This window comes from Medicago sativa, chromosome 3 (assembly GCF_051527215.1).
Source record: "Medicago sativa cultivar Bolivia chromosome 3, Bolivia_mono, whole genome shotgun sequence".
In the NCBI taxonomy this organism is placed as follows: Eukaryota; Viridiplantae; Streptophyta; class Magnoliopsida; order Fabales; family Fabaceae; genus Medicago; species Medicago sativa.
This window is the reverse complement of record NC_140751.1, coordinates 94,751,633-94,772,625: the sequence shown is the minus strand read 5'-3', so window position 1 is coordinate 94,772,625 and position 20,993 is coordinate 94,751,633. Positions and strand designations below refer to the sequence as shown.

General features: G+C 31.4%; 2 protein-coding genes across 2 annotated transcripts; both read left to right on the top strand.

The window, feature by feature from the left end:
• Positions 1-1,845: 1,845 nt before the first annotated feature.
• Positions 1,846-11,203, top strand: LOC146942240 (transcription factor ICE1-like). Its single transcript, XM_085758037.1, has 4 exons — positions 1,846-2,561; positions 7,976-8,200; positions 10,019-10,189; positions 10,906-11,203. The coding sequence occupies exons 1-4, from the start codon at positions 1,881-1,883 to the stop codon at positions 10,978-10,980; spliced, it is 1,152 nt and encodes a 383-aa protein (XP_085614163.1). The 5' UTR covers positions 1,846-1,880; the 3' UTR covers positions 10,981-11,203.
• Positions 11,204-13,842: 2,639 nt separating this feature from the next.
• Positions 13,843-19,381, top strand: LOC146942239 (ruvB-like protein 1). Its single transcript, XM_085756186.1, has 13 exons — positions 13,843-14,028; positions 14,691-14,823; positions 15,066-15,254; positions 15,329-15,460; positions 15,594-15,743; positions 15,926-16,081; positions 17,423-17,557; positions 17,987-18,052; positions 18,136-18,242; positions 18,563-18,662; positions 18,759-18,850; positions 18,926-18,995; positions 19,084-19,381. Exons 2-13 carry the CDS (start codon positions 14,734-14,736, stop codon positions 19,171-19,173), a joined length of 1,377 nt encoding a protein of 458 aa, XP_085612312.1. The 5' UTR covers positions 13,843-14,028; positions 14,691-14,733; the 3' UTR covers positions 19,174-19,381.
• The last annotated feature ends 1,612 nt before the right edge of the window (positions 19,382-20,993 follow it).

The window sequence follows — 20,993 nt, the reverse complement described above, 5'->3', positions numbered from 1 at the left end:
TGATGATGACGATGTTGGTGGTTTTGATGATCAACAAGATTTTACACGATCTTTGGATGTTTGAAGTCATTAGCATATATATGTTATGATTTTTTTAGTATATGTACTAGCCAATTAGGAAGGAACTGAGTCATTATCTACATGCATTTCTACTTTGCTTGTTTTAATATATGGGTTATTTTTGTTAAAAAATTTGTTATGGAGTTTGAAATTTTAGTTTTTATGTTAACTGGTGTTCTGATATAAACACTAGCGTTTAGGCGGGGACTCCGAGCTCGTTTGTCTGATCTTTTATTATGTTAATGCGTATAAATTATGAGCAACAATGTTCTTATAAAATTTAAATTTTGATTAAAATTATAGGTATAACAAAGATTCACTTGCATAAAACAAGATTCAAAGATTAAAATTTAAATTTTGATTAAAATTATAGGTATAACAATGAAAAGAGAAAATGGTTTTTTTGGTGGTGCCCGGGGTTTGAACCCCAGAAATTTTGATTAAAATTATAGGTATAACAATGAAAAGAGAAAATGGTTTTTTTGGTGGTGGCCGGCGTTTGAACCCCACCGGGGTTTGAACCCCAGACCTTGCATATATTATGCATTGTCCCAACCAACTGAGCTTAGCTCACGAGGACGGTTTAATTAAACTTTCAAAATTAAATTATATATTCAAAAATAAAATAAAACAATATATATATATATATATATATATATTATTCTTTCTTAAAAAAATAATTAGGTGTTTTACAAAATTATTTTTTGTTGTTTTATGATAAGTATTCTAGATTTTACACTTGGTCAAAAACATAAGAAAAACAAAAATTATTTTTATATTGTACCATAATATCTACTCATTTGGAGTATTATTATTAAATTTATAAATATTTTGTTTGGCATAAATTATATATAAATATTAATGAGTGTTATTATATCTAACACTAGTGTCATTGTTTTTTGTCAAAAAAAAACTAGTATCATTGTTATTAATTTTATAACGTATAATATATTGATTATTCATTTTTTATTTAGATAAATATAAGACTTAATTATAAATTTGATTCCTCTTCTTTCACCTACTCACGAAATTGGTCCGACCTTTATTTTAAACCCACCAATTTTGGCCCTTTAGTCAAATTTTGACTAAAAGTGCTAATGTGATACGTAATGACCAACACACATTAAATTACAAGAAAATCATTTAAATAATGTAAATAATAACATGTAAAAAATTTGATTTGTATAGATAGATATGCGTCATTGGGTCGTATATCACGTCATGCGAAACATATTATATCATCATTCTTTAATCTAAAAATTTGAAAGAGAAAGCAAAACTGATAGATTTTAAAATGGGGGATCAATCCCGTGAGAAAATTAAAATAAAAGGGATAAAAAAATGTAACTAAGTCTAAATATAATTGTTGATTGTTTTTGTAATAAATATTTTTTTTATAAACAATAAACAAATATTGTTATACTAATAATAATCATTATAAATGGTTAGTATTTTTTAAGATATATCCATTGTCTTAATAGTGTGAAAATGAAATAATTGAATCACCTATAAATTTAGTAATCATTCTAATTTCACACCATAAAGGTGATATTATCAAGAATATTGTGATTGCAAAATTGGAACGCAGCTGAATGCGCACATAGAGAAATAGAGAGCACGCTTTATTTCACGCCTCTCATACACGTCACTCACACTCCTCTCGTTTTTCTTACATAAAAATAGTTTGACTTTTTATTTTATTATTTTAACAATCATAATATTAATACTTTTCTTTGAGAACTAAAAACTTATACTTAAAAGCCCTTAAACTTTTTCTTATTAACCATAACCAGAACAATCAAATCTCTATATGTTTCTCAATGGAGAGAGATATGCTACCTGGGTTGAAACCCCAAATCGAAGAAGAGTGGAACATGAACAATATACCACCTTGTATCGAAGAACTTATCCCAAATCTTCAAAACCATGATCAACAACAAAACATTGTTGGTCCTTCAGACCCAAATACTTCTGTTTTTAAGCACCATTTAGGTTCCTCATTTTCTTTGCCATCACCCAAATCCAATTTCTCAAATCTACCGAATATCAATGACAATATCAACATCACTGGCACCACCATCACCAACAATCCATTTGGTAATGTCTTCAATTTAGATTCCCAAGGTGTTTTTCAACCTCCATTGTCAGTTGCACAATTAACCTCGATATGGTTGAAGGAGTTTGAGAATAAGGCGGAAACAGATGGAAATGAAGAGGTTGGCGGAGGATCGAATCATGACTCTAATGAGAGTGTTGGTGTTGGGAAGATGGGAAACCATGGGAAAAATGAGGGAAATTATTATAATGCAAATAACAATGTTGGCGGTAGCAATAATAACATCAAAGATAATAATGATGTTGAAAATTGTGTTGTTGATGGGAACCGAAAAGGGAAGAAAAAGAAAACTCCATCAAAGAGTCTCATCGCCGAGAAGAAGCGAAGGCAGAAACTCAGTGATAATATGCACAAGCTTCGTTCTGTTGTGCCAAAGATTACCAAGGTATCGTAACTTTTTTTTTATCGTTGTTACTAGCGTCTTTCCGCTTTTTTGTTGCAATAACGCGTGTAAATTATGAACAGTATTTTATATAATATTTTGATTTTGATTTCAATTATAAGTATTATTATTTGTGACTTTAAAATTATAAAAACCCAACAAATATCAAAGAATAAACGGGTCATCCAAATCAAATTAAACGACTTGTGATTTTAATCTTGGAATTTGATATTTTTTGTCTCAAAGCTGAGCTAAATCATACCACAAACATCCCTAATTATTTTGACTGTTGTGTGCAAATGTGAGTTATATGTTCTACATCGGATAGAAAAGTGGAGGTTAAACATTATATAAGTGAGAGGGCTCATAAGCCCATTGTCTTAAGGTTTTGGGTAAGAGTGTGGCGTCTCTCTCACTTATATGGTTGTTCTGGCCTAGATGTGGACGGTCCCCCCAGGCTGCCCCTGTGACCCAACAATGGTATCAAATCTTGGTTGCGAAGGGTATGACAGACTCCTTGGGTCTAAAGTCTTCCTGACAAGGTGTTCAGGTGGCCGGTTTTCGTTGCGAAGAAAGCAGCAACGACGATACAAGTAAGTCATTGCGGATGAAAGAGTTTCCACTTGAGGGGAAGCCAATGAATTGATGGACTCACGTGGATGACTGGTTCCGCTGCGAAGAGAGCAGCAATGTCGATACAAGTAAGTCATTGCAAATGAAAGAGATTTCGCTTGTGGGGGAGCACGATGAATTGATGGACTCACGTGGGTGACCGGTTTCGTTACGAAGGGAGCATCAACGACGGTACAAGCAAGTAATTATGGATGAAAGAGCTTCCCCTTGAGAGGGGCACGATGAAATGACGGACTCAATTTTGAGGGCGAGTGTTGTGTGCAAGTGTGAGTTATATGTCCCACATCGGATAGAAAAGAGGAGGTTGAACACTATATAAGTGAGAGGACCCATAAACCTATTGCCTTAAGGTTTTGTGTAAGAGTGTGACGTCTCTCTCACTTGTGTGGTTGCTCCACCTTGATGTGGGTGGTCCACTGGCTCCTTCCCTCGTGAACCAACAATGACAACTTTACCCTGATTTTTAACATCAACAATGTATTTTTATTCTTCTTTAAAACAATCCAAAAATATTTAAATACTCGATCATGAGTGTCTTTCATGTGGGTGGTCCACTGGCTCCTTCCCTCGTGAACCAACAATGACAACTTTACCCTGATTTTTAACATCAACAATGTATTTTTATTCTTCTTTAAAACAATCCAAAAATATTTAAATACTCGATCATGAGTGTCTTTCATAAAATTAGAGTAAAATTTATTTTAAAAACCTTTTTCAGAATGACAATAAGAGGCATGTCATATTTTTTAAAACAAAGCCACAACGCATAATATACTCACAAACCCAAATACTTGGCTTAATACAAATGTAAGCACACCAGTTTCAAGTAGGATACCTTCTCTTTTAAACAAACATAAACTCAAAAATAAAAGAGATGTAACACTTAAATAAAAACCCTAAGTCGGTATCTACTCTAAGTATGAAAACTATTGGGTACTAAAAACCCGTTAGTGATGTCAAACCTTAAGGCATATGACCATTAATCCAAATTTCTATTCTTCTATGCCTCTGTCATCATTGGAATCCCCTCGTAACTCAATTCAGTGAAGTACGGGGTATTAAGCTCAACCCACAACAACAATAGAGAGTCATAATATAAATAAACACATATACATAATATAAAAAGCAAACACACATAGCATGCAAAAAATATAAAGCATAATAGCTCGCATGTTCTTAACATAACACGGGTTAAGACAATGTAAACACGATTGTATGCAATGTCTATATGTAAGTGCATATCATTTTCTCCATAATTTTGTTTAGGGAATGATTTTCTCCATAAATTATCATTCATACAAAACACTTAGGGAAAAAATTCTCCTTAATTTAAATATAATTAGCTATACACATAGATTGATAAGGAACACATAGTAAATCAACTACTAAAATCTTTATTTAGTTATTTAAATGGGTCATACAACAATTGTGAAAACATAAAAGCTATGATGTCATAACCACAATTATAGACTTATTTTAGAAAAATGATAACAATGCTAACAATTTAGTGATTTTTATTGAAATGTTTAAGGACCAAGTGTAACACCCCGTTTTCCCAACATAAAAATTTCTTAATAAAAATCAGAGTTTAACAACTTAAACGGAATGCTACACTTCTTAAAAATCATAAATGGAATAAATAATAATTTATCCTTCAAAATCCAACAATGTAAAAACTTCGCAGCGGAATTATTCAACTTCTAAAATAATCTTTGGCACAAGGGCCTCAACATAAAATCTTATAGAAACTTAGTTCAACAATAATTCTTGAAAGATTCATAAAATAATATGTAAGGAACAGAAAACAATGACAAAATTCCCATCATGTTACGTATCAGAGCACCTAGGACACACTTGTGAGAGAGTCTACTCACGACGGCGACTAATCTTGGTTACATGCAAGTTACCCATACGAAGAGAAACATTTTCAAGCAGAAGGGGTGAGATTTCTCAAACAATAATATTAAGCTCATAACTCATAAATTACATTTAACAATATAAACATCTTATAATTTAACAATTATAATCAAATACATAGACATCATCATTTCATCTTAGCAATATATCATCATATAGCAGTCACAATCATCGTCACATATCATCATACTAAAAGACATCACAAGGTAATTCGTTAAAACATCACAACTTAACAACTTGACTTGACAATTCATCTAGACTCGACTATGCAACTCTTAACGACTTAAACCATCTCGAATCATCATGAAATGCAAATGCATGTGGTACCATTCTAGGGCATAAGCCCTCATCGTCGTTGAGCATAAATATACTCCTAGGGCATAAGCCCTCATCGTCGTTGAGCAAAAGCTCCTAGGGCATGAGCCTTCGTCGTCATTGAGCAAAAGCTCCAGGGCACGAGCCCTCATCTTTAAATGAGTATGCATGGACTCAACATCTTACGTCTTAGAAACTTCATGAACATCTTACAACTCTTTGACTTAGACCGACATTTACATCTTAATAAAGATTAACAGCAACATATGCAGTACATATTAATTCATATCATATCAGTATCATGGTACAACAACATCAAACGATAAACATCAACATCTTAAACATCGCATCAACATAAGCATCATAAATAACACATATAGTGCATGTACGATTATATATATCATCAGTAACAACATTAAATCATCCTATAACAACTTCACAGATCATCATTAATATTATATTCAAACATCAACAATTCATCATATAACATTGTATTCAAACATCAACAATTCATCATATATCATCATATTCAAGTATCAACAATTCATCATGCATCTTTGTAAGAACATAAATAATCATGCACAACATATTTTCATGACAAACCAAGGCTACTGGAAAGATATCACAATTATCAACAACTTTCATGTTTACAACAAAGATCAATTCAAAACAGAAACATATGAACAAAACGCGAAAACATGAAACAGAGAATGCTGTCACTGTGCAACTTCGCCAAGACCTCCTTGTAGTATTTTCATCATAACTCAAAGACCAAACATCATTTTCATGTCAAACCAAAGCCACTGGAAAGCTAACAAAATTATCTAAAACTTTCATGTTTACGCCTAAGACCAATTCTGTACCGATCAATACCAGTTTTCATTTTAAATTCGGAAAAGTTGTGCTGAAAGTCCATAAAAATTCACTGTGACCTACGTGCAGTAATTTGACCATAACTCAAGTTCTATAAATCTTTTTGAAGTCAAACCAACAGAATTAGAAAGCTAACATCCATACCTACAACTTTCGTGTTTACACCTAAAGCCAATTCAAAACTGAAATGTGTGAAAAAGATGCAAAAACATGAAACAGAGAATGCTGTCAGAGATGACTCTCGGGAAAACTCCATTTTTCATCCCAAAATCCCAATTTTGAATCCCCTAAGCCCAAATTTGGTCCCAAAGTTTGTTTAAACATTTCTAAACATGAAAAGACACCCCAATCCATATAAAACTTGAACTAAAACACTCTTTCAACAAAAATCACCATTTGACCCATTTTTCATGAAAACCTTCAAGAACAACATAAATTCACTTCAAGCTCTATGATTATGATTACCCATGGATTATCTAAGATCTGTACACAATTTCTACATCAATCTAACAACTTCTCATCATCTAGTCATCAATTCTCTCTCAAAACCTTAATTCGCAAACTCTCACAAACTAATCCTAGAACATGTTAATTGCAAAATCAGAATTACAGACTTAATATTACCGAATGATAGTCTCACCCTTACCTTAGAATTATCGATTGGCAGCCCTTCTCTTGGTTCATCTCTCCTCTTGTTCTCTTCTCTCTAAACCTTATTTTCTCCAAATCCTTGTTTTTTTTGCATGTTAGTCTTTCAACCTAATATCTCCTCTATTTATAATACTAACTTATTTTCTTAAATCTAATTAGGCCCAATAACTCTCTTCTTTCTATTTCAGCCCCCAAATCTATTTATTCTAATAATTATATTTCTCCACTAAATATATTCTTCCATTAAATATATTCTCCCACTAAATAATATTAATACACCAAATAACACATATATCTCTACATCAAATAACAAATATATTTCTACACAAAATAACAAATATATTTCTACACCAGATAACATATATATTTCTACACAAAATAACAAATATATTTCTACACCAAATAACATATATATTATTCTAGTAAATACCAGCGTAAAACATAACAAAATATCACTCATCAAAATAAGTCGACTAAATTATAAAAAGACATCTAATCTCAATAAAATAATAAATAATAAAAGTAGGGCGTTACACCAAGTGACATTGTTTCCGATGGATTGTGATTCGTTCTGTATGATTACTTTTTTTTATCTGGAAAAATAATAACTTATTCATCTTTTGCCTCTCTACCCCCAATTTTCAAAATAATATTTGAAACAATCTTTTAAATCATGTTGGGTATTAATATAATGTGAAATGAAACAAACGTCTATGATTGAAGGACATGATTTTTGTTTTTATTTATACATATATGACAATTTTATGGCTTTAAAATTTAACATGTGTTTTTTCGCAGCTCTTACTACATAGGCTATTAACAAAATTCGGTCCCTTAGACTCTGTATGAGACAATGCCAATTATATGTTTTTTTTGATAGCAAATATTAGCATTTAGTTGTTAGACTGATATTTACTCTTTCACTCTTGTTTGAACATGCAACCTCTTACACATTTTCCCTTAGCTCAAACAAGTTGAGTTATGCAACCCTCCATAATACAAGTTTATGTATTTCATTTCTATCACAGATGGACAAAATTTCAATACTTGGGGATGCTGTTAACTACCTGAATGAGTTAAAAGAACAAATTAATGATCTTCAAAGTGAGATAGCGTCAAGCTCTCCTATATCATTTATGCCACCGCCTACAGGAACTCACATTATGACATCTACCATGTCAGCCCTTCCAGTTCAAATGAAAGAAAAGTTATGTCCTAACAATGTGTCAGGTCTTAAAAACCAACCAACAAAGGTACTTATTTACTTTAATAGAAAGTTCTTATTCCATATCAATAAATGCTTACTACACTCAAGATATATATTTATATGTAAAATGAAGACATTTCATTCACTGTTTTGTTGACATCATTAGGAGTTTTATATTTTGGATTTTTTGGTGTATTTTATGCGAAATATTACATACACACATATGAGAATTGTATTTGCGTTTTTGTTCACAATTACAAGGCGTGTAATATAACTTACTAAAAAAATCTAAAAGATTGGACAAGGCATGCATTTGATAACTATAATTGAAAACTGAAGCATGTTCGAAACTTTTTTTTTTGTTCATTTTGGATACTTTCACTTGATATTTAAATTCAATAATAAATATTTATAAAAATAGGTTGATTTAATGGTACTGTTGACCCCATATTTAACTAAATTTGTGAAATCATCCCTAGGGGTGTTCAAATCCAAACCGATCCAAAATAAAACCGAAAACCGATCCAAAAAAACCGAAAACCGCAAAAAAACCGAATATTTTTGGATGTGTTTGGATGTTGTTTTGGAAAAACCGCTATGATCGGATCGGTTTTCGGATTGTCTTTTCAAAACAGAACCAAACCAAACCGAACCGCAAAAGTAAATTTTCATACATATTTATTATTTTTATTAGTATTGTATATTGCATTAATATATTGCTTATTGGTATTTAATCTTATATATTATATTAATTTAATATATATTATTACTACTTCATCTATTTCAAATATAATCAATCATTTTCATTGTGTAATGTTAACTTTTTTAATAAATTTGTGTCATATTATGTATCAAACCTATTATTTTATTGTGTATGAGTAATATTAATATTAATAAAAAAATCACATGTTACACTTTGGATATCCAAAAACCGATCCAAATTAAACCGCATATATTTGGATCGGATCGGTTCGGATTTTTTTAACATAATCATCCAAACCGAACCGAACCGCACTTGATTTTTATTTTGGATCGGTTGATTTTTTACCTCAAAACCGATCCAAACCGGACTGCGAACACCCCTAATCATCCCCCTTTTTTAAAAATGAATTTTCTAGTTCTTCTATTTTCACGTTTGTTGTAGTCTTTGTCTAAACTCATATTTGTTGCCTCAAAATCGATTATTTTTATGCAAAAAAAAGAAGAATTTTACTCCTAAAAGCGATACTTTCTCTTGGAATTTAACATTTGAGCAATAAACCACCACTCTAGGGTAACAAATTACCTATTTTGGGGGCATGAAATATATGTTGAGACTAAAATTGTAATAAATGTGAATATTGAAGGACTAAATTGTTCAATTTTAAAAAAGATGGACTAGTTTTGTGAATTTGATTAAATAGAGAAACCAAAAGTGTAATTAAGTCAAACACTATGTCAATGCCAACCACACTTAGTTTTAGTGTTACAAATATTAGCTAGCAAAAAGATGAGCACTAACATAATCGTCTGTCCGATTTTCTACCACACTTAATTTTATAGATAATTTGATATGTATAATGATCAATATTTTTTGAGAAAAAATGATTAGATATTATAAAAATAAGATTGAAATAAGCTCTTTTTTATAGTATTAAATATTGTAGTGAGGTTGTTCTTATTTTAATGGTATTCAACTATTGTTTAAAAAAAATTGACAATTTTTTAAATTAACGATACAAGTAATATTATAAAAAGGATAAAACAGTTTAAAAGAATGGTAAAAATGAAAGAAAAAACTACCCCAAATTAACAGTTTATTCACTTTATATATAGGTATAAAACAAATATATAAGTATAGATAATACAATGATGGTATTTGCAGGTAGATGTTAGGGTAAGGGAAGGGGGAATTGTCAACATCCATATGTTTTGTGCCAACAAACCAGGTGTTTTGGGGTCGACTATGAAGGCATTGGATAGCCTTGGATTGGATGTTCACCAGGCTAACATAAGCTGTTTTAATGATTTTTCTCTAGATGTGTTCAAAGCTGAGGTATATACTATACTTTATAAAATTTTCTATGACATGGACCAAATACTGTACTTTATAAAATTTCTTATTCGATTACCATGTCATTTATTTTATAATTTCCATTAATTATTCTTTCAAAATTTATTTTAGATGCCAACATGTGATCATGAGAACAATGTAATGAATGTTGTACGATCTATCTATGCTAGCTTGACTTTTTAAAGCATACCAACAATTATTTAGTTCAAAGTTGCACTTACATTTATGTTTTTTGCAATAATTTGTGAACTTAAGTGATCCTAGGGATAATGTGGATGTTTGTATTGACTATCATAAGATTATTTTCTGAGATTATATGAGTAAATTTTGATCATTAGATTTGTAATTTCAAGATTTACTCTTGTCATTCTTTGTTTTCATTATTTTTCATGAATGAGCGTTAAAGCTTTTTTACTTCCTACAATAAAAATTTGTCTTTTAAATGAGAAAAAAATCTCAATTTTAATGAGATAATATTTACAAAAGATCTTTGTGAATTATACGAACTAGCGAATCATCTTTGCTTTTTTCTTTCGAAGTAGAACAATATGAAGTAGGTCAAATGTCTTATGCGATTTTTATATTGGTTGTTAATAACAAATATTTGGTGTTTGAATTTGGTGCTCACACATTATTAACCCATCATTGTCATCCTAAGTTTTGTTATATTGATTTTGATTTTTCATGTTTCTTTTCAGCAACACAACAAAGACCAAGAATTGACCCCCGGACAAATTAAAGCGGTATTGTTGAAGGCATTGGATTTTCATTGAATGATGTGAGTTAAGTTATGGACAAATTCTATCTTTAGAGATAAATCAGTTGCCTCTGTTGTAGCATGAGGTTTCTAAATGATTTTGCATTTTTATTATTTTGTATTGAAAGATATGCCCAAACCAATATCAAAATGGTTTAAAGCTTATGATTTTGTATTTTATTTTTATTTTTATGAATTTGAGCACATCATACTTTATTACTTTGAAGTCATTGAATAAATTTTTGTTTGCCTTATTGTCCTGTTGAGTGACGCTAATTTTTGTTTCTTAATTGGTCTCATAATTGGAACAAAAAATAACCAAAGTTCATAAATTTGAGTTGGTGTGGTAAAACTCCCTAAAACTGCGTTAAATAGCTTGAATTGGTTATTCACGTTGAAGTTGCCTCTATTGTTTGCTATTTTATGAGGAATAACTTATTGACCTCCTGAAATGTATTTGTATTTTAAGAAATGTCTTTTTCCTAACGACACATGAAAATATTCAATTTTTTATTTGATATTTTTTACCAAAATATTTTTACATTCTATCCAATCTTGCATAAAATCTTTACTAGTAGGAGATAAGAATCATTTAGATAGAGGAGGATAATTAATCGATCTAAATTGAATGAAAGTACTTGAAATTTAAGGTAGTTGATCCCAGTATGTTTAGATAATAATATGGTTTTGGCAATCGGTAAAGTAGATAGACCTCACAATAGAAACTACTACATGTCCATTAAGCACTAACGACACTTCTTAGTAAAGTTGATGGCAATATGGTCTTTTGTCGTGACATGTATTGGGGATTTAAACCATCAAAGTGGTAAATAATGTGAATATTAAGGAGTATTCTTTTTACATCATCCTAAATTTCAATGCTTAAGAACACACATACATTTTTTGACTTGCTTACATCGTGCACCTTGGACATCGTCTAATTGGTATGGAGAGTGCTTTGGAATCTCCATGGAGTTTCAAATGGAACCAATATCTTTTGATGTGAAAGGTTGAGTTTTATGGCCAATTTTTCGAGTCCATAGTAAAAGACATTCATATGTATAATGATTTTATCATCTAATTTCAAGGAGGTGCTTTATATTTGTTTACATGATAAAAGGCCTTCATATTTGTTTACATGATAAATTTGTAATGTATAATATAATATATATTTCATCATATCACTGTCTGATGGTCCACCTTATTTAAAAAAATGTGGTCTACCAAACACATAATATCATAAGTGACTATCCTATCACTATCATATCCAACTTCTTATCATATCACTTGTCAATCATATCTTGTGTACCAAACAGACCCTAATATTGAACTCTCTCGTGGTTGACTTTCATGTGATACGTTGCATAATTTTTGAAAGAATGTGATACGTTACATATCATGTGATACATTACATATTTTGATTATAAGCTTAATTTAAATTTTAGTCCCTATTTTTTCATTGTTAGCTGATTGAGTCCCTCTATTTCAAAATCTAGTCGTTTTGGTCTATCCACCATACTTTTGAACTAAAAGATCAATAATTTGACATGTTTAAATGACTTGGTATATGATATGTTAATTTAAATTTTAGTCCCTATTTTTTCATTGTTAGCTGATTGAGTCCCTCTATTTCAAAATCTAGTCGTTTTGGTCTATCCACCATACTTTTGAACTAAAAGATCGATAATTTGACATGTTTTAAATGACTTGGTATATGATATGATAATGGAGAAAGATAAACATAAATGAAATTGTAAGACATTTTTCTTAAAACAGGGGAATTTGTTCTTAGTTTCATACTTTCTTAAAACAGGGGAATTTGTTCTTAGTTTCATACTTTAGTCGTAATATATGTATTCTATTATTTTTTTTGGTAGTGGCCGGGGTTTGAACCCTGGACCTTGCATATTTTATGCATTGTCCCAACCAGCTGAGCTAAGCTCACGAGGACATATGTATTCTATTATAATCATTCTTTTAGTTTTAACTTTCATAGGGGCGGTTATGTAAAAGAAACTTTCATAGGGGGTATTATAACAATTTATAGAGAATATAGTTAATTTTTAAAATTGTGATCAGTCTTCTACATTTGTTTCAATCTCAATCCTCTGTTATACAACACCCTCCTTTTAATCACATGCGCCGCAAAACTATCACAAAACCGAGTTTAAGTATGCTCCATTTAATCTATTTAAGGTACGGATGTAAGACATGTGACAATTATTCTTCAAAAAAACAGACATGTGACAATTAAACATCCAAGTTTTTGTTTTTGTGTTTTTTTGAAAGGAATTAAACATCCAAGGGTTGATATTTTAAATTAAAAAAATGAACATTTGTTTAAAGGTTAAATATGTTTTTGGTCCCTATAAATATACTAAATTTTCGTTTTAGTCCCTCTAATATTTTCCTTCAACTTTTAGTCCCTATAAAATTTTCAATCACTACTTTTGGTCCCTATTTTTAAATTAATTTTTGTATTTTTTAATGAAATTGTGCAGAAATATGTAGAATATTGTAAAAAAAATTCCCCCAAAAAATTATAATTTTTTAACAAAACATAAATTAATTATGAATTTTTAACCGTCAAACATATAAAAATTCATATTAAATTTATGTTTTGTTAAAAAATTCTAATTTTTTTTTGGCAGAGATTCTTATAATATTACGAATTTTTCTGCAAAATTTTATTCAAAAATATGTATCATACATATGAGTTTACTTTAAAAGAGGGACTAAAAGTGAAGATGGAAAATTTTATTGGAACTAAAAGTTGAAGGAAAATTTTAGAGATATTAAAACGATAAGTTAGTATATTTATAAGGGAAAAAAACATATTTAACCCTTTGTTTAATAAACTAACCCTCTCTTCTTTCTCGTTTTGTTTCATACTCTCTCTGCACTCTAAACATTTTCTTCTCTCTCTCTCTACCCTTAAACCTAGCCGCTACCGCCGTAAGAGAAAGCGATTCCGGCACCAAGAGCTCGCCGACGGTGCACTCACGGAACCCTCTCAGCTCACTGGACAGCGATTACGTCGCCATTGCTGTAGCTACTTCATCAGGTTCAAACTTGTTCATTTCATCGTTTTATTTTTTTTTATTTTTAAATTTCTATCGCGTTTTAAGTTTGAAGCAAATGATTTCCAGTTTAAGTGTTTGTTTTGTTTCTCTGTTTCCAACATGTATGATTATTATTCATGACAGCTAAATGTTTTAATTGTTAATTGAGAATTTGTTCATAGTTTCATACTCTGTTTGAGTTCTGTAATGCATTTTATCTATGAGTTCTTTGTGATGTGTACATTTAGAAAGATGAGGGAAAATATTAAAATTTCTGTTGAATTTTTGCAATATATATTTCAAATTTCCTATATGTCCATATGCAAAGCTCATGAACGTTTATTATAGTATTTATATAAAAAATTTGGCTGTTATTGTTGTGAGTTGTACTTCTGATTTTTAAGTCTTTAGGCTTTTTGTCGGGGTCTAAGAAGATAAAGTAGCCACAATTCTGCGTGCTCTATGGTTCTGTTTGTTTGCTGAGTGTATCTTATTGTAGTATTGTGAAATTATGTTAATTTGATAGTATTGTGTTTTTTTGGGGGGTTTTCTTAGGTATTGTATGAATTATTTGAAATTGTTCTATAGAATTTGTGACTCACTGATTTGCAATTTTGTCGCCCCTAATTCTTTTAATGTTACTAATCCTATCTTTGTGTCTCAGTTTCCATTGCAAAGTGAAAACCGAAAACCTTATCTAGAAAGAGATGGAGAAGATGAAAATTGAAGAGGTTCAGTCGACAACAAAGAAACAGCGTGTTGCTACTCACACTCACATTAAAGGCCTAGGTCTTGAGGTTTGTTCTCTTCCTCAATTTAATAAGTTTTTTTCTTAGTTTTCTGTGTGTGAAAATAATCGCTAAATTTGAACCTTAACAATAGATCCAAATGAGCACAGATTTTGTGTGTTACACATGCCTGTTTGTTGCGGGTGAAACCAAATCCTTTTGCTTATTTCTTGCTATGCTCAAATGTTTTGAATGCTTCAATTTTAAGCTAACAACTACTTGTTTTTTGGTTTGGTTATTGTTTTGTTCAGGTCAGTGGAAAAGCAGTTCCTTTTGCTTCTGGGTTTGTGGGACAAGCTGAGGCAAGAGAAGCGTGTGGCCTTGTGGTCGACATGATACGCCAGAAGAAGATGGCTGGCAAGGCACTCCTTCTCGCCGGGCCCCCTGGAACCGGAAAGACTGCATTAGCACTTGGGATATGTCAGGAGCTTGGGACCAAGGTTTTGTACCAAAAATCATTCTTGTATTCTATTGTTTCTGTGACATTATAAGATTTATTTACACCGCTTTGTAGGTTCCATTCTGCCCAATGGTTGGTTCAGAAGTATACTCAACGGAAGTAAAGAAGACCGAGGTTCTTATGGAAAATTTTCGACGGGCTATCGGTCTACGTATTAAGGAAAATAAGGAAGTATATGAAGGCGAGGTGAGTTCGCTGTGATTCCCTTGTTAAAACTGGGAATCTGGGATTTTGGTCCTGTGATTCCCTTGTTACCACTTTGTCTGCTACATATTTTTTTATATCAAGTTTTTTTGATGTGATTTTGGTCCTGTGCAAGGTGACCGAGCTCTCTCCCGAAGAAACTGAGAGTATAACAGGAGGTTATGGTAAAAGTATCAGCCATGTGATAATTGGATTGAAGACAGTGAAAGGAACCAAGCAACTAAAGTTGGACCCCACGATATATGATGCCTTGATCAAGGAAAAGGTGCGGTTTTGCTGTTATTCTTTTCTCTTTTTTGAAAGGTCATGTGTTTATATTTTATAACTTTTTGTTTTATACTTTTATTTGGGTGGGAACTGGGAAGTTATTTTCATTTTAAATCTATACAAATATTGGTTTTAAGCATTCTACAGCTTTGATACATGGGATTTATGCACACTGTGCAGGTAGCTGTCGGGGATGTTATATATATTGAGGCAAATAGTGGGGCTGTGAAAAGGGTTGGCCGAAGTGATGCTTTTGCTACTGAGTTTGACCTTGAAGCTGAGGAGTATGTTCCACTTCCCAAGGGAGAGGTTCACAAGAAAAAAGAGATTGTTCAGGTATTTGATTTGAAAACCATTATTATATTCATGTGATGTCTATAAAGATTTTCTAATTTAGTAAATTATATTTGAATCCTTGGCGATAAACCGTACTATGAATCAGGTTTCATTTCTAAATGTAATTGTTAATTTCAGTAGTCTCACTTCTGCTGTTTTGTTTGAAGTTGATAATGGCGTCATATAGATGATAACAACGTAGGATATAGTTTGTTTGGGGCTTAACTCCTCCTTAGCTCTGAAAAAAATAAAATAAAGCTTAGGATATAATTTGTTTGGGTAACATTTTGATTGTTTCCGGTACAACTATTTGTGTATGTATAGAGAATGGTACCATTTTGATTGTTTCCAGTTCAACTATTTGTGTATGTATAGAGAATTTAAGCATTGCAAGGACCTGATATTTGACCATTGTAAGAAAGTTTTCCATCTGCATAGCAGTCTAGCAGAGGAACTAGTTTGGTGGAAGTGCATCAAACAACCCTAAGATGTTACTCCGCAAAGGCTCTGAATTAAAATTGGAGTACTGTCTACTTTTAGTTCATTCATTCTAGTGCCGCTATACCACTATTACATATAGGGATTTGGAGCAACTGCGACGTAAGCCGATACGCTATTGCGATTCTGCTACCATTGCAATAGTGGTGACTTTTTGCATATCTGCGATAGCAGTTGTTGCACATGACATTTTTAAAAACAATAAAAATAAAATAGTGCTGAGTTGGTGATGAGATGAGGTCATATATAACCCCTAAACCCCACTACCTAGGTAACCTCTCATCACTGAACCTCCTCTGCCTCCCCATCTTCTCTCATCACTTCATACTTCACTTCATATTTCATATTTTGAGTTTTAAGTCATTTTTAATTTATGTTTCTGGCTTTCTGCAATAATACATCATGCTTTACTAGTTGTTTTAACAATTGAGATTGAGTTTTATGTCAGTCACTTTTTAAATTTCTGTTTAGGTAGTTTTTATTTGTGTGCAACATGCTTTATTTATATATAATCATTTACTTCAACCACTTTGCGGCTTCCGCTAATATTGCGCTATGCTGTCCGCTATTTCTCATATCGGATTTTTGGCGATCCGTTATTTTCCGCAATCCGCTATTTATAACACTGGTTTTGATTCAGTTTGTTTTAATTACTAAATTGAAGTCTTTTCGTGAAAGATGATGAGGAAAACATTAAGCAAATTTCTATGGACACCGTACTTTTCTTCTAGTAAGGTTTAAATAAAATTTGTCAGAGGAGGTCCAGACTCTGCAAAAATATTTTCTAGACACTTGCTATATACTGGTTTCTTGTTGTGATTTTTATTTTTTTTGTTCTCAAAGGATGTAACCCTACATGATTTGGATGCTGCCAACGCGCGACCTCAAGGGGGGCAAGATATTTTGTCTCTTATGGGCCAGATGATGAAACCTAGGAAGACGGAAATCACTGACAAGTTGAGACAAGAAATTAATAAGGTATTTTTTATAACTTGCAATACATGTTTAATTGTTTAACTAGAAGGGGAACCTTTACATATCAGTCAGAGTTGTTGTCATGTAATCAGGTCATAAGTTCAAACACCTGGTAAGGCATTCTAAAGCAGACCCACAATGGGCAGACTTTATGTGGATTCCATCATGAAGATGCTATTTAGTATTATGTTACCTTTTTTCATTTGGAAGAAAACCAACAATCTAAGAAATGAGATTAATTGCAATTTTATCAATAAATTTTGATTGTCCTTGGGCATAATAGTTATTCTTTTCGATGTTTCATTTATTAAAATGAAATTGGTGATTAAGTCAGACTTGTGAACAAAAAAGCAAAGGGTAAAAAAATGTAGGAGTGATATAAAAACAAGAAGGTATTTTATATGTTTACAAAAATGCTTATGTTGGTGACAGGTTGTCAACCGATATATCGATGAAGGTGTTGCAGAACTTGTCCCTGGGGTTCTGTTTATTGACGAGGTGACTTCATCGTTAACTTTCTCCCTAATTAAAGCCTGCAATTTATTGCATCCATTTAATGAAGTTCTAATGCTTCTTTACAGGTGCATATGCTAGATATGGAGTGTTTTTCCTATCTTAATCGTGCTTTAGAGAGCTCGCTATCTCCAATAGTAATCTTTGCCACAAATAGAGGAATATGCACTGTAAGGTATGATGAAACTAAAATTGTGTATTAAGTTTTGCTGAAGTGGAAAGTTTGAAGAAACTAGATAAATGAAATTTGATTGCTAGTAGCCCATCATTTTTGAGGTCTTAATCTTCTTCGGTGCTCTATGCATGACCTAGAAGACCTGATTTTGCAGTATCTCAATGGGGCATGTCTCTGTTTTCATGATTAGTTGGGGCATAAAAGTTTCTTAACACAAAATGGCGATCATATTTGTTAGCAGTTATAGATTGATATGATCCCATTTTAATTATTTTTATCATGTTCAAAATTGAGTGTAAAATTGACTGTTTTTTTTACAGAGGGACTGATATGACCAGTCCTCATGGCATACCTGTTGACCTATTGGATCGATTGGTGATCATTCGAACACAAACCTACGGTCCAGCTGAAATAATTCAGGTAAATGATGGCCCTTAACCTTCTTTCAAATAGCCTTTCAATATGCCAAACATGCTAATTTTGGATGCTCCAACATACACACTTATTTGCATATAGATTCTAGCTATCCGAGCTCAAGTGGAGGAACTTGCTGTGGATGAGGAAAGTTTAGCTTTCCTTGGGGAGATTGGACAACGGACATCTCTAAGGTCTGAATTCTAGATTACTTGTTATTTAACGTTTTCCTTTCGTATGTGACTTATATGTGTTGTTTATCATATCAGGCATGCAGTTCAACTTTTATCACCTGCGAGCGTTGTTGCCAAGATAAATGGCAGAGACAACATCTGCAAGGTAATAATGAATTGAACGTCTGCACTTGAATAATTTGTTAACTTTAACCCTTTAACTAATTGAGTTGCTACTGTTTTGAAATTTGTAGGCGGATCTTGATGAAATTTGTTCACTTTATTTGGATGCAAAATCATCTGCCAAGCTTCTCCAAGAGCAGCAAGAAAAATACATATCATAATGCTATTTTCAAACTGTTGAAATGGCTGTTGCTAGAATCTGAACTGCTTAGTATTATTTTTGTATGGAAATAGTTTCCTACCTAGGACAAACACGCAATCCTTTGATCCATTTTGTTAGACCTTGGAAGTGCCTAATTGCTGCATTTCCTATTGAGCATGTTGTAGACGTAAGGGATGTACTAATGCCTTGTTATAGTCTTCTGTGAATTGTCCTTTTGTGCACATAGAATCGAATTTCCCATAAACATTTCATCGGATATTTGATCAACTTCATTTCATGGCGATGTTAGTGTCTGGTTTAGATGGGTCAAAACCACAATTCAGTCCACATTCAACAAATTTCATTTATAAAAATTTGATGGTACAAATTTCATATTACAATTTTTTTTATGGTATAATAGGCATTTATGAACACTATATAAAGAGTTTATTTTAATCTCATTTTTGAAAAATATTTGAGGGGCACATCTTTTCTATGAATCTATGATCAAATGTTTGTTTCTAGAGTCAACTTTGACGTGAAATAATCCCTCCATTTTTTCCCCTATTAGATAAATGAGGTTTTCATATATTTCTAGTATTTTTTTTTTATATTTTCTTTTATTTTTTATGTTTTTGTGATTTTGTTGTCTAAGCACATCATTTTTCTTTTGTTAAGGAAAGCACATCGTTGTTTGTTTTGGTTTTAATGTATTTTTTTTTTCTTGTGTCAGTGCCGTGTTTATTTGATTCAGATTAAAATATTAATTTTGATTTATTGCAGATCCAATTCATGATTTTGGTTAACATCAAAGATTCATAGACATGTATATTTCAGACATTTAATTATAGTCATATTTGTAGGCTTACAAACTTTTTTGTTTGATGCTATTAACATAGATATGAGTTTGTTCATAGGTTTATCTTTTTTAATGATTTTAAATTTTTGTCGTATTGGTGTTTGATATCAACTTGAATGAATGCATTTTGTTAAAAAAATGACAGAAAAAATATGTTCACACACATTAAAAATAATAACAAATAATACATTTAAAATTTGAAGGGATTTCCTTTGAAAGGGAAGAGTAAGTCTATTCAACGATATCTTAAATTTATGGTTAAATATTATATTTTTATTTTTGTTGAATTGAACAATGATAATATATCAGTATTTTCTCCATTCATACAACAATAATTTGGTCAACATTTTTCTTTAAAGAAATAAATAAATAATTTGTTCAACATTATATTTTCTACTAAATTTTTTCATTGTAATATTTAAAGTATAATTTATATGCGTCAATGTAATTTTTTTTTTGACAAAGCGTCAATGTAAATTTTTATTACATACAAATCAAATTAAAACTCAACATTTCAATGCAATAAAAAAAAATCTATGGGCGTCCCCCACTAGCATAACTCACTTAACAACATATTACATAATGTATGCAGAGACCGGGGTTCAAACCCCGAATTTTTCACTTAATCACCTCGCTAAACTACTTAATAAAAAAAAAATTTATGCAGAAGCCTATAAAAAGTTACTTTTATGGATTGAATTAGGAATAAAATAAAACTATGGATAAGCATATAAAAAGTCAACTATTAGTTAAATTGATATTTTTGTCAGCTACTTTATTTTTGAGAAGGAAGGAGTTAAAAAAAATTAACATAGCATGCATGGAATGATGTTTACAATGGCTTTCTCGCGTTCTAATGGAAAATTAACGCGAATTTAAAGAAGCTACAACTAGTAGCATTTGGTAAACACATGTTTTTGGGTTATGCATTCGCCAAAACAAACTGTCACTATATTTCATTATAGAATGAATCAACAAAA